Here is a 13817-nt window from a genome sequence, read left to right on the forward strand (position 1 = left end):
GAAATTATTGCTATGAGGGAGAAAATATTTATTATTAACAAATTATATTATTATTATTATTATTACTATTAATAATAATATAATAGTAATATAATATGCAATATACAACTAGTAGAAATTATATGTTGCATTCATTACAATATTATAATTATAATAAGGTGCAATAAATTGAATTTTATTATCATTATTATTATTTATAATAAAACAAATTAAAATTTATTTTTTACAATTATTTTATCAAATACTAAAATTATTATTATTATTATTATTTACATATATTATTAAAAAATATGAAAAATGACTTTTCAATTATATATTGTATTTATCATAATAATATAATTATAATAAGGTATAATACATTTAACAGCAACAACACTAATAATAATTATTATTATTATTACATAATATTAATATATACATTATTAAAATATATCATCAAAATATTAACATTTACTATTTTGAAATTATTATCATCATTACTATGAGGAAGAAAATATTTATTATTTACAAATTATTTAATATTAGTAATAGTATATTAGTGATATAATATGCAATATACGATTTTATTTATTTTTTTACAAAAAAAATATTTATATAAAAATAATTATTATTATTGTTGCTGTTATTAATAATAATAACATTATTATAATTATTATTAATATTTATTATAATTATTATTAATATTTATATAATAATTATGTTGACAACACCATTAAATATTTAGAAACGCAGAAAAGTTCAGGATCTTGAATTAATGATAGATCAGGATTAAAAACAGTGAGGTATGATTTCAGATATAACTAAATTAGTCAATATTATTCATGGGTCTAGCCCATGAACAACAATATTTTATTATATTATTAACTATTATAACATTATATGCAATACAACTGTATGCAATACAATTGGTAGAAACTATATATTATGTATCATATTTTACTATATGACAAAGAAGGGTTTTATTTATTAATAATAATCATAAATAAATAAACGTATGAATTACTATAAACGTAACGTAATAATTGTTCTAAACGTAACCATATGATGATGATGATTAATATTATTATTATATTGGACACACCCTTAAATATTAAGAAACGCATGATGCTAGACATAACTCGACAGTATTGTTCATGGGCTAGTCCTGCGTCTGCCCAGCCCTCTCTGTACTGGGTCCCCCCTGCGTGAGCTCATACATCTCAGACCTGCTCAGAGATCCGCCGTACAAGCGTGACAACAGCAGCAGCAGCAGCACAGCACGTCACTCCAGACGATTCAATACATCACAATCCGCGCAGCCAAGGAAACCTACCAAAACTTTGCCCCCCAAATCCCCGGACCCTCAGGGTGGGGTAAAGCCGCAGAGAAGCAGCAGCGCAAACAAAAGCACTCCTCTTGGCTTTAAGATTATACCAGCTGCAATAAAAGTTCAGATTCAAACTCAAGACGATAAGCGGAACCGATCGGGGTCTCCACGTTTGCATTCAAAACTTTTTCTCAAGTCACTGAACTCGGAGGAGCGAGCATCAAACGGACACACTTAAAATGGCAATCACATGGACAATCATTGTAGTAGGTGAGTTTGCGTTTACATGCGCTAACTGTGGTGCTTAAATGTTAAAGAAATTTAAATATTTCTCACAATTAATCAATATATCGTGATATACAGGTTATAGATTAGCTTATTTTCGGTTCATAATTCAAACTTATTCTGATTTCAGAACGTGTTTAAATGTTGAAATTTAAACATTTAAACTCATTCACCGTTTTAAACCTTTTTATTCAGTTTCCTCTAGCAAGAATAGTGATAAGACTTTTCAGGTCCTACTTTAACATTTAGCTCACACAGAAGTGCCGATTATTTAGACAAGCTTATTAATGAGTCAAAAAATAAACAATATTGTATTAGAAATTCAAATTTGCAAGGGGAAATATTTGTAATGTTTATAAAGGCGTAGTGGGTTTTTTTTTTTTTTTAACTACATAAAAATACATATTAATTTATGTCAAACACTTACCAGCTAACAAAGAACTTTTTCTGAACAAACATTCTTCGAGTTATATCTGGTCGATAATGTTCTCAAAACGTCAGCACAAAAGCCAAACGCGTTATTTGTATGGAACGTTTTGTTAAAACATTTAACATTAAAAAGTTTTTAGAACATTCAGGCAACATTCGAAAGTAAATTTTCATAATGTTCGAAAAATTCTAAATTGGAATTTCCACTTTAACATTCACATAACAAAAAGTAAGTACATAATTAACTTAATGGGAACATTAGCGAAACGTTCTTAAAAGACTTTTTTTGTTAGCTGGGTTGTCTTTTTCTGACATTTTATGACTCTGACGAAATAGACTAATGATCCATTAAGCATTAAAACTGTTATATTGGTAAACTTTAATGAATTCATATTTGAATTTTCACCAGCTACTAATCTGATGTTAATGACTGTTTATCATAAAACAAGGAACATTTTGCTGACAGCCATGGCTATTCATGTAACCGCACCTGACCACATGCAGAAACTACTGCAAAGAGCTCTGGGAAGTGCAGCATCTGTGCCACTCAACATTTCTGCCAGCTGCTTTGCTGAAATTACAAACAGTGACACAATTACAGATGAAGTGCGTCTCAACTCAAGAGGGATGTGAGGGAGGACTGTTATTTTTTAATTATCAGTGCAGTGCACCTGCCTGTCCAGACATCAGCCTGACAGTCATTAGAAAAGCGCTCGTGTTTTGTTTAGCTGACCTTGTTAAAAAGCATCATAAGCATTTTCGACTTAATTTGGTGTCAGTCAGCCTTTTCTAGGGGTGATTAATTGTTTGAAATTGCATTTGAGGATGTTGTAATCTCAGCTTTTCTAAATTTTAAGGTTAGAATCTGAATATTTATAAAGGTCTGATTGTTTGAAATTGCATTCAAGGCTTTCTTGTAGTGAGGATGTTGTATTCTTAGCTTTACTGAACTTTAACCTTGATAGAATTCAGGCCTGTATCCGAATATTTACAAAGGCTCCTTGTGTTGATAAACCTGAGTTTTGAGGGCTTCCTTGTGTTGCATAAGATTTCCTCCATCCTCTACTGTCAAGAAAGCCTGAACACTGAAATCAGCCAAAACAAACTGACCACAACAAAGTATGCTTTGGCAATGCTCTGGTCTGGATGCAGCCTGACAGAGCCATCTTACACAGGGCTTGAGAAAAGTGCAGAACAATGGGTAGGAAAGTGTTCTTGTCAACATCCCTGTTCCCAGGCAAGGTGTGGCACTTATTTCCTCTCTCCTCTGCTATGTTCCTCTTGCTCTCCCTGTCTTGCTACATCTTCTCAGCCAAATGATCCAAAAGAGATTATATAAGGAATTAAACACTCATTTACAGTATATGAGTGGATGAGAAACTTTAGGGCGTGTAGTGTTTAACCATGGTTTTTAAAGATCCCATGAAAAGCGATATGCATGGTTTTCTGTCCTGTGTTGAGGTGTTTCCTATTTGCACAGGAAGTCTGGGTGGGGTATAGTGTAGGGCTTGTCCCTTTTTAAATAGCCAGTTTAGTTTGCATTACAGCTATGAACTGGAATCCAGTGATCCAAAAAATTCCTAAATCACGGTATGAGTAATTTTGTACAACAATAATAAAAATAATGAAAAAAAAAAAATGTAATAACGTAAATCAAATTCTGGAAATAAACCTCATGAAAGCAAATTTCCGGCACTTAATAAAATTTTCAACACCAGACTTTTAGACTTTTAGACTCTTAGAATTGTGTGATATAAACTCATAATAAAAATAAAGTCATAATTGTGAGATAACAACATGTAATTCTGACTTTTTTTTTTTGCAAATGTGAGTTTGTATCTCACAATTCTGACTTAATAATTTACAATTGCGTGTTATATAGTCAAAATTGCCAGATATAAACTGACAAAAAAGTCAAAATTTGAACAAATTCTGCAATTCTGAGAAAAGTCAATTTCTAATCACAATTCTGTAAAAAAAAATTAGAGACATGATCCTTCAGAAATCAGTTTAATATGCTGATTTGGTGCTTAATTATTAATAATAGTTCTTAATACTTTCAGAATATTTTAATTAAAAGAACAGAATTTATTTAAAACAAATATTATGTGACAATGTAAAAGTCTGTACTGTCACCTTTGATTAATTGAATGCACCCTTGCTGAACAAAATTAATTTATATTAAACAAAAAACTATTAATTATTTGCAGATAGTATTAAGGGGAGAAACATATTCAGAAACACCAATGAGTGCATTTTGAGCCATCAGTAGGTTTCACCAGTTTTCCCAAAAAGTGTAGCCAAAACTTTATTTTGACCCAAGTAGCATAATGGCCTCAAACTATTAGGAACTATTCATGGACTAAAAGCCACAAAACTCCAACTGGAGGTCTTAATGTGGCACCAAGTAATGTAATTCCCTGTTTAATGTGGGAGTGTCTAATATTTATACGGGAGATGCGTAAGGCAAAGGCAGGGACAGACTGGTCTCCGTATCTTGAGATTGCAAAGATGGCCCTTCTGTCTGCTTATTATGTATAACGTCTGCAACTGGCACTACCACGGTCTTTAACTCCCTTCTCTGATCCAACCTCTAACCTGGCCTCCCCTTTTTGTCTGTACCTTCACTTTATCATGGAGAGTTTGCACTATTAGTAGCTAGTCTCTCTTACCATGAGAAATATATATATATATATCTCACACATTCTTCAGCAGATGAGTTTAAATCAGCTTATCATTATTCAAAAACATTTTATTCCTAAATAAAAAAAGCATGTGGCACTTCAGCCTTTGATACTTTACAATCTAAGTATTTAGTTCTCAAAAACCTTGATACAGTTCTATTAGTATGCTATAATGACATCTGATAGTGTGTTTCATGAGGAATGCGTTTTGAGTCAGGCACATAAATGCTTGCTGACCTTGTCCAGCCCTCAAGACTCCTCCTTCCTTTCTTCTGTCCGTCTTTCATTCATTGTGTGCATTTTTATATTCACTGTCTCTCTCCTCACCTCAATAGAGGGGGTTAGTTGTGACTCAGCTCCATAAAGGAGCCCCCAAACCCCATCTTCCCCGCCCCCCTCCCGTTGGGCCAATGGGCCTGTTCACTTACCCCTGAATAGGACACCATCATAGGGAGAGGGGGCAAGCTAGGGGCCCAAAGAGGTCCTGCAAACAACTGGGGAGGGGGGTGGTAGACTGAGGGTGTGCACGTCCTATTCAAAGAAATTAGTACAATACAATATAATACAACTTTATTAATCCTTAAGAGGCAATTAAGGAATAATTTACAACTTTGTTAATGCCCTTAAAAACACTCCTGGCCACAAAAGTGCCCTTTCGAATCATGTTCATTTCAAACTAGATTTCCAACCAACATTCTCACAACAATCCTGAGAGACAAAATGAATGAGCACAGAAGAAAAAGACAATATTTTAGACTACAAATACACCTACATTTCATCTGATCCCAGTCTTTAAGACTAGTGAGTTGAGTTATCTGGGACTGCTGAAATGATACCTCCAGAATTTCAGTAAGAGTCTGGGAATCTGCAGGACAGATATAAGAGCGAATCACATGCCTCTGTGAGGGGTTACCCATGAGTACGATGTATCTACGCAGGTGAAATGTCTGCGTTTTCTCCAAACATAGTGATAGTGTTACGACCAGCAGCCCTGTCAGTGGGTAATAAACAGGCTGGAACTGACAGCAGGGTCAACGAGGGTCAATCCTAAACGATGGAACTAATGGAAACCACAGGGTGATGATTAAAGACACCAAGAGTCAAAACACCTAACACTTTCCATTACTCATATAAATGTGCATTTTAAACTCAACTATAATGAATTTCATGCTAATTCATTGGATTCTTAAAAACAAGGGCCAGTGGAGTGCAGCAAAAAGCCTTAATTTAGGTCTGGAGCAGTGATAGGTAGTTCTGCTGATTAGCAGTTGCCATATTTTTGGAGACACAAGGCTATGTGATAAGATGGTGATTATGCAGAGAGCTAAATGAAAGACAACACTGGCTTACCAACCAAAATAAACAGCCTCTCATCACTGCCCCCCATCCTGACAGCCACAATGCCCTGTTTCTACAACAACCACTACTGATTGTTCTGACATCCAACTGGGTCAAAATTTTACAAGATCTTCATCCTGGGTGGCCAGTTCTGGTAAAAAGCATTAGTAACTACACCAATAGCGGAAATTAATTGTGTAAATGTAGGAGTTAAAGTTACTTACATAAATGTTGCATACCAATTTGCCTACTTGTACTACGTCCTTAAAGCATGCAGACTTTTGGTGAAGAAAAAGTACATTTTTGAGTAGGCAAGCTTTGGGACATACTATCTGCTCTTTTGCATAGTTGCAAGCACCCTGTCACTGTAAACTGGCAATCATCTCGTCACAGTTTACATCCTCCAAATTTCATTTATTTGAACTTCTTACCATATTGGAGAGAAAAAAATGAAGCATGTTGGTCTGCCAGGCATGGGTCTTTCATGCAGAGAACTCTGCTCATGTTTGTTGTATAATTATGTATTTACAAGTTAATGTCCAAACGGATGTTTATAAAAGCTCATGTTGTTGCAGATTAAATAAATATTACAGATAGCATTAAAACAATATTTTTACCAGGTTATTAGTAACTCAGATCTCTTTATCTAAACCTCTGTACTTAACTGTTGGTTGCGTGCATTCGCCATGTTTGTAGTTTTTAACGTTTTTTATTTGCATTTGTCGTTCTGAACCTAATCCTTTATCAAAGTGCAAAGGATTGTTAGAGTGTGCACGGATCCACACTTAAAAAAATCTACCTGAAATACTATGGTTTGGAATACACTAGTTTTGTCAAACGATTAATTGTGATTAATCGCATCCAAAATAAGTTTTTGTTTACATAATATATGTGTGTGCACATTGTAAATTTATTATATATATATATGTATATATATATATATATATATATATATATATATATATATATATATGCACACATGCATGTATATATTTAAGAAAAATATGTTATGTTTATATATTAAATATATTTGTATATCATTTAAATTATATGAATATAAATACATGTAAATATTTTCAAAATATATACTGTATGTGTGTATTTACAGATACATAGATACACAGATATATATTATGCAAACAAAAACTTTTATTTTGGATGCGATTAATCGTGAATAATTGTTTGACAGCACCAGAATATTCTTTTTCTAATCTCACAAACTATTTAGTTTGGACAGTATTCGGACAGTATTTCGGACAGCAACCGATTAAAAAAAAAACAATCCAAATGGCCAATCTGTCTAGAATCTGCAAGCAATGTTTTAAAAGAGTTATCTGCGTATATTTGGTTTGTCTTTCTTTTTTGTCACAGGATTTAATTTGTAAAATATTAGCAAAGCAATTTAACTCTGATTATTGCTCAGGTCAGTAGCTAGAAATCTGTCAATTTCCAAATATATAATTATGAACTTAAGAGCCGCAAGTTAAGGAAAGGCTATTGTTTTAAGCCTCAAGAGACTATGAAGCAGATTTGGACACCATTGTTTTGGCATCTGTGGTTCCACCCATAAGACTAGGTGTGTTACTTCCTAAGTTATTGTATGGAGTGTCCTGTCCAGCTCACTAAAAACAGAGATAAACTCCCACTATGATGTGACTTCAAGACATAATAGGTGCATATATTGAGGCGCATAAAGACAAAATAAAATATAAAATCACAGATTGACAGAATTCATCAAGCTGGTTGGGAATAGTAACAGATTTAGCAATGAAAATTAACAACATGTTTGTTTTTCGAAGGTTGTTTGATACCGAAAGGAGAAAGGAAACTGCTCCACATTTGAAGTCAAACATTTACATACACCTTGCAGAATCTGCAAAATGTTAATTATTTGACCAAAATAAAAGAGTTCATACAAAATGCATGTTATTTTTTTTAGCACTGACTTGAATAAGATATTTCTCATAAAAGACATTTACATATAGTCCACAGGAGAAAATAATAGTTGAATTTATAAATGACACTGTTCAAAAGTTTTCATACACTTGATTTTTAATACTGTGTTGTAACCTGAATGATCCACAGCTGTGTTTTTTGTTTAGTGATAGGTGTTAATGAGACCTTTGTTTGTCCTGAACAGTTAAACTGCCTGCTGTTCTTCAGAAAAATCCTTCATGTCCCACAAATTCTTTGGTTTTTCATCATTTTTGTGTATTTGAACTCTTTCCAACAATGACTGTATGATTTTGAGATCCATCTTTTCACACTGAGGACAACTGAGGGACTCATATGCAACTATTACAGAAGGTTCAAACGCTCACTGATGTTTCAGAAGGAAACATGATCCATTAACATCATGCATTATGCTTTTTTGGTTTTTTGAATTTGAAGATCAGGGTAAATTTAAATTATTTTGTCTTCTGGGGAACATGTAAGTATCTTCTGTAGCTTCTGAGGGTAGTACTAAATTAAAAAGATATAATATTTAGGCAAAATAAGAAAAATGTGCACATCCTCATTACGTTCAAAAGTTTCCCCCCCTTTGCTCTTGATGCATCTTTTTTTATTTTCTTCTGGAGCATCAGTGAGTGTTTGAACCTTCTGTAATAGTTGCATATGAGTCCCTCAGTTGTCCTCAGTGTGAAAAGATGGATCTCAAAATCCTACAGTCATTGTTGGAAAGAGTTCAAATACACAAAAATGCTGAAAAAATAGATTTTTCAATAATATTCTATTATATTCAAAGTTTCCAGCACTGCTACTGTGTACCAAAAATGCTGCGTTATAGCAACTGCACAGACCTGAGTCTGCAAACCAGTATATTGTTACATTCTTTGTTAACTGTCTGTTTTCCTTGTTCTTCTTAGGCGCCCTCCTGCATGGCATGCAGTGCAATGTTGATGACAGTCCAGTGACCAATAGTTCTCTCACCACATTCGGTTCCACTAAACCCGACACTTCTTCCACCCAAACGGATACCCCTACAACCACCTCATTGGAGTCTATTACACCTGCCACTACACGCTCCTCACAGGATTTAACTATACTCACTACTCAACCCACCTTTGAAGCCACTTCAACAGCTCCGACTACCCAATTTTTAACATCAGCTCATCAAGAAACAACCACTAACCCAACCAGTAAAACCCAATTTCAACCCACCACATTCAGTGCAAGCACTGTTCCTACAGCCTCTAAGGACAGTCCTCAAACTTCATCTACACCTCTCATCACATCCGAAACCAACCAAGTTACCACCAACTTAAATAAAACTCCAACCACTATTACTACAAAAAGTGGCACCACCCAACTCCCGCCTACACCGACACCAGATGTTGCCAGAAGTTGTGAGTTGCATGGTTCACTTTAGTGCACAACATCAACAACACTTGAATATTTTAATGGAAATACAAGAAAATTCTGTGATAATTTACTCACCTTCATGTCATTCCAAACTTGTATGACTTAATTTCTTCCACTGAACACAAAAAGCAGCACTGTTGAAGACCAACTCACGGTCACTATATGCATCGAGTCTTCAAAATATATCCTGCTGTGTTCCACGGAAGCAATACAAATGAGTTCAGAATGACAAAAGGGCAAGCAAAGGATGATAGAAAGTAATTTTAGTTTGAACTATTAAAAAGTGTCTCCTTTTCATGTTACTTTTCAGCTACATCATCATTCACATCATCTCCAGGCTCTGAATCTATGGGTTCTCAAAGTGTTGGGACAACAAAAGCACAAAGTACTACTGCCACGATCACAACACGCTTATCTCCAGGCCCTCGAAATGATGAAGGCACCTCTCCTCCCCAAAATGTAAATGTAACTTTAATGTAAAATACCAGCATTCATGTTTTTTAAAGTTAAACGTCACAAATCTAAGGAAGCCTGTTTCCGCCACACAATGACAAACAAAAAAGGTAATTGTGACTTACCTTAAAATTGAGACTTATTTCCTTTATATCTTACAATTCTGATTTTTTTCTCAGGATTGCAAGATATAGCGCAAGACAAATCCAAATCGAGAGACATACACTACCAGTCAATTTTTTTTTAAAAGATGTCTCTTCTGCTCACCAAGCCTGCATTTATTTGATCCAAACTACAGCAAAAACAGTAAAAATGTGAAATATTTTTACTATTTAAAATAACTGTTTTCTATTTGACTATATTTTAAAATTTATTCCTGTGATTTCAAAGCTGAATTTTTATCATTTTTTATCATTTTACATTTTTTGTTGAAAACAGCTGAGTAGAATTTTTTCAGGTTTCTCTGATGAATAAAAAAGTTCAGAAGAACAGCATTTAGCTGAAATCGAAATCTTTTGTGACATTATAAATGTCTTCATCATCACTTTTGATCAGTTTAAAGCATCCTTGCGAAATAAAAGTATTAATTTTTGTAATTTCTTTCTCAAAAAAAAATAAATAAAAAATACTGACTTTAAGCTATTTAAAGGTATAGTGCATAATGTTACAAATGCTTTTTATTTCAGAAAAAGGATGATCTTTGTATTTTTCTATTCATCAAAGAATCCTAAAAAATTGCACTCAACTGTTTTAAATACTGACAATAATAATAAAAAATGTTTCTTAAACAGCAAATAAGCATATCAGAATGATTTCTAAAGGACCATGTGACAATGAAGACTGGAGTAATGATGCTGAAAATTTTGCTTTGATCACAGGAATAAATTACATCTTAAAATATATTCAAATAGAAAACAGTTATTTTAAGTAGTAAAAATATTTGTATAAAAAACACTACAAATCTTACTGCTCAAAAACCTTTGATTGGAATTTTAACTAAGAAAGTTGAAATTGTCACAAAATCTAATATTTTAATATTTATTTTGTTCACACAGATGAGCTTCGAACATAAAGCCTGTGAGATGCTGCGTAAGATGGTTAAAGGAAATTGCACGGTGCATTGTGGCGATCAAGGCAAAACACTAACTGTAACAATAACAGTAGATGGTGAGGGAAATGTCACGGCTTCCAAACTGATTAAAGCCTCTTAGGAACCACTAATTCAGTGCTTGTATAACTTGTTTGGTTATCTTTAATAACTTTCACATCTTTTTCCATTTACAGTCAAACATGATATAAAATCAGATATCTGCAATACTCAGACACCAAATAGTGGAGTTACAGACAATAATACTTCGCAGAAAGATGATGCAAACAAAGACACAATACCAGACACGTTGATCGCCATCTTGGCTTCTTGTGGCGCTTTGGTGTTCATTCTGTGCTGCTTTGCTGCATACTGCACTTATCACCGCAGATCCTACAGGAAGAACCAGGTAATGCTCAATTCTAAACACAAAGATGCCCGCAGACCCACATTGCTTAATTCAGACCCTACTTTCAATAAATTCATCTACGAATGATGAATGTTCAAGGCTGTTTAACATCCCAACATGTACTTTTACCTCGGCAGCAACACCTGACGGAAGAGCTGCAGACGGTGGAGAACGGATATCATGACAATCCCACACTGGAGGTGATGGAGGTACAGCCGGAGATGCAAGAGAAGAAACCTACATTGAATGGGGAGTTCAACGACAGTTGGATCGTCCCCATAGACAACCTGCTGAAAGAGGAGATACCTGATGAAGAAGACACTCACTTGTAATGGCATGGGACGAACCGTCTGAAGAGGGAAACCTGCTGCTCTCCTAACGGCAGACTGGGACCAGCCAGAATGTAGAGAAAGCAGAGATTGACAAAGACTATCAAACGACAATGGTTTCATTTGGTGCCCAGGTGTATATGCTGTAATTAGGTAGCTAAATGTCAAGTATGTTCTAGAAATAGCAGAAAATCAGCAGGGGGAATTGTGTCATTGAACAATCTATGGCCTCTCTTTGTGCCTTAACTTTTCTTCAGCACACTTAGATTGTTTCAAAACCAATAGTTTCAGTTGGATATACATAAAATATATAAAAAATATTAGGGAAAATAGCCTATTTTTAACTTAAAACAGATTTGGTCCAATTTTGAGTCTTGAATGAAAAAAAAAGTTAGATTTTGCTCACCATCTTGGGACGTTTTTCCTCACTGCGATGCATTTTGGGACCACATTCTCTAAATGTGAAGCTGCCTTAGAATATGGCCAAAATAAGACATCAATTTTACTGAGAATGTGCCTTATGATGCCTTAAGATACAGTCAAGCAAAATCAGGTTTAAGTTTTAAGTACATGCACACACTACCAGTCAACAGTAAGATTTTTAATGCTTTTCAAAGAAGTTTCTTCTGCTCACTGAAACATGTATTTGATCCGAAGTACAGCAAAAACAGTAACATTTTGAAATGTTTGTACTATTTGAAAATATTTTAAAATGCAATTTATTCATGTGATTTTAAAGCTGAATTTTCAGCGTCATTACTCCAGTCTTCAGTGTCACATGATCCTTCAGAAATCATTCTAATGATCTGCTGTTCAAGAAACATTCTTTGTTATCATCAGTATTTAAAACTTTTTTTCAGGATTCTTTGATGAATAGAAAGATCCAAAGATCAGTATTTATCACAAATAAAAAGCAGCAGAAGAGACTTCTTTAAAAAACAAACATTAAAAATCTTATGTATATTTAGTGATCTATTCAGGATTCAGGTTCACAGTTTCTGTTGATATTTAATTTGATATTTAAAAATCATGTTATCGAAAGAACACACACAAAGTTGTTTCTACCTGATAAAACTGAGCATAAATTATATTACTATAGATATTTCCATTGCTTTTCCCATGAGTTTTTGATACCCACAAAAGACTCTGGAACCTTGTATTATTTCTTGAGAGGAATGTAATTGTTGCGCTTGTATATAATGCTTATTTGTATGCTTCTTCCATAATTAGTTTGCTTTCTGTTTAGGGAAGATTAACACTAATAAGCACCAAATTACACTTTGACCAATGGTTAATTCATCCTGGCAAATTAGACTATGGGTCAAAACTATGTGACCCCCATGATTGGCAGATCTGCTCCACTAATGTCCGTCTTGGTAATCATGCCAGTATGAAGGTTTTCGGTTTTGTCAACCTGAAACATTTGACACTAAATCCAACATGGATCACTTAAATAGTTACAGGTATAAAATCGTAACGCGTCATTGTCTTTAATCAGAATTTTCAGTTTAGTACACTGATCACCTTTTTGTTTGGGGATGTTTTATTTAATTGTTTTAATGTTGATTTCACCAAAATATTTTTTTTTAAATTGTATTTGCATGCACTACACAAGTTTTCAATATAAGGGATTCACTACTGTCTCCGTTTAGCTGTTGTACTCCCACCAAAGTATTAAGGTTGAATTTATAGTTGTATTCTGTATTCTGAAGTCAGTTTGCTGCTGTGTGCAAACGACAGGGGTCTGATACACTGGAAGCTTCATCTCTGTCAGATTGGATGGGGATGGCCATGATTTCTAATATAAATAAAGTTTTTTTCTAAAGTGTGTTTTTTTAGGTAGTGGCCATAGCATGTTGAGGCACTTCATCATAAATTATAACAAAATGCATAAACTACTGTACAAAATGCACTCTCTACTAAAATTTGTGAATGGTTTTGAAAAAAGGGTTTTTTTTTTTAAGGTAATACAATGTGACAAAAAAGTAATATTGTAAAATTAATAACTTTACTACAATTGCAATGCTTTTTTACATGTCTAAACTACCAGTCAAAAGTTTTTAAACAGTAGGATTTAATTTTTTTTTTAAAGAAGTGTCTTTTGCTCACCGAGCTTGCATTTACTTGATCTAAA

General features: G+C 33.8%; 1 protein-coding gene across 1 annotated transcript; it reads left to right on the forward strand.

Moving 5' to 3' along the window:
* Window positions 1–1157: 1157 nt before the first annotated feature.
* On the forward strand, window positions 1158–13511 carry podxl (podocalyxin-like). The gene is made up of 6 exons (XM_051107797.1): window positions 1158–1576; window positions 8910–9389; window positions 9716–9864; window positions 10914–11025; window positions 11143–11354; window positions 11492–13511. Exons 1-6 carry the CDS (start codon window positions 1546–1548, stop codon window positions 11684–11686), a joined length of 1179 nt encoding a protein of 392 aa, XP_050963754.1. The 5' UTR covers window positions 1158–1545; the 3' UTR covers window positions 11687–13511.
* The last annotated feature ends 306 nt before the right edge of the window (window positions 13512–13817 follow it).

Source organism: Labeo rohita, chromosome 4 (genome assembly GCF_022985175.1).
Source record: "Labeo rohita strain BAU-BD-2019 chromosome 4, IGBB_LRoh.1.0, whole genome shotgun sequence".
Taxonomy (NCBI): Eukaryota; Metazoa; Chordata; class Actinopteri; order Cypriniformes; family Cyprinidae; genus Labeo; species Labeo rohita.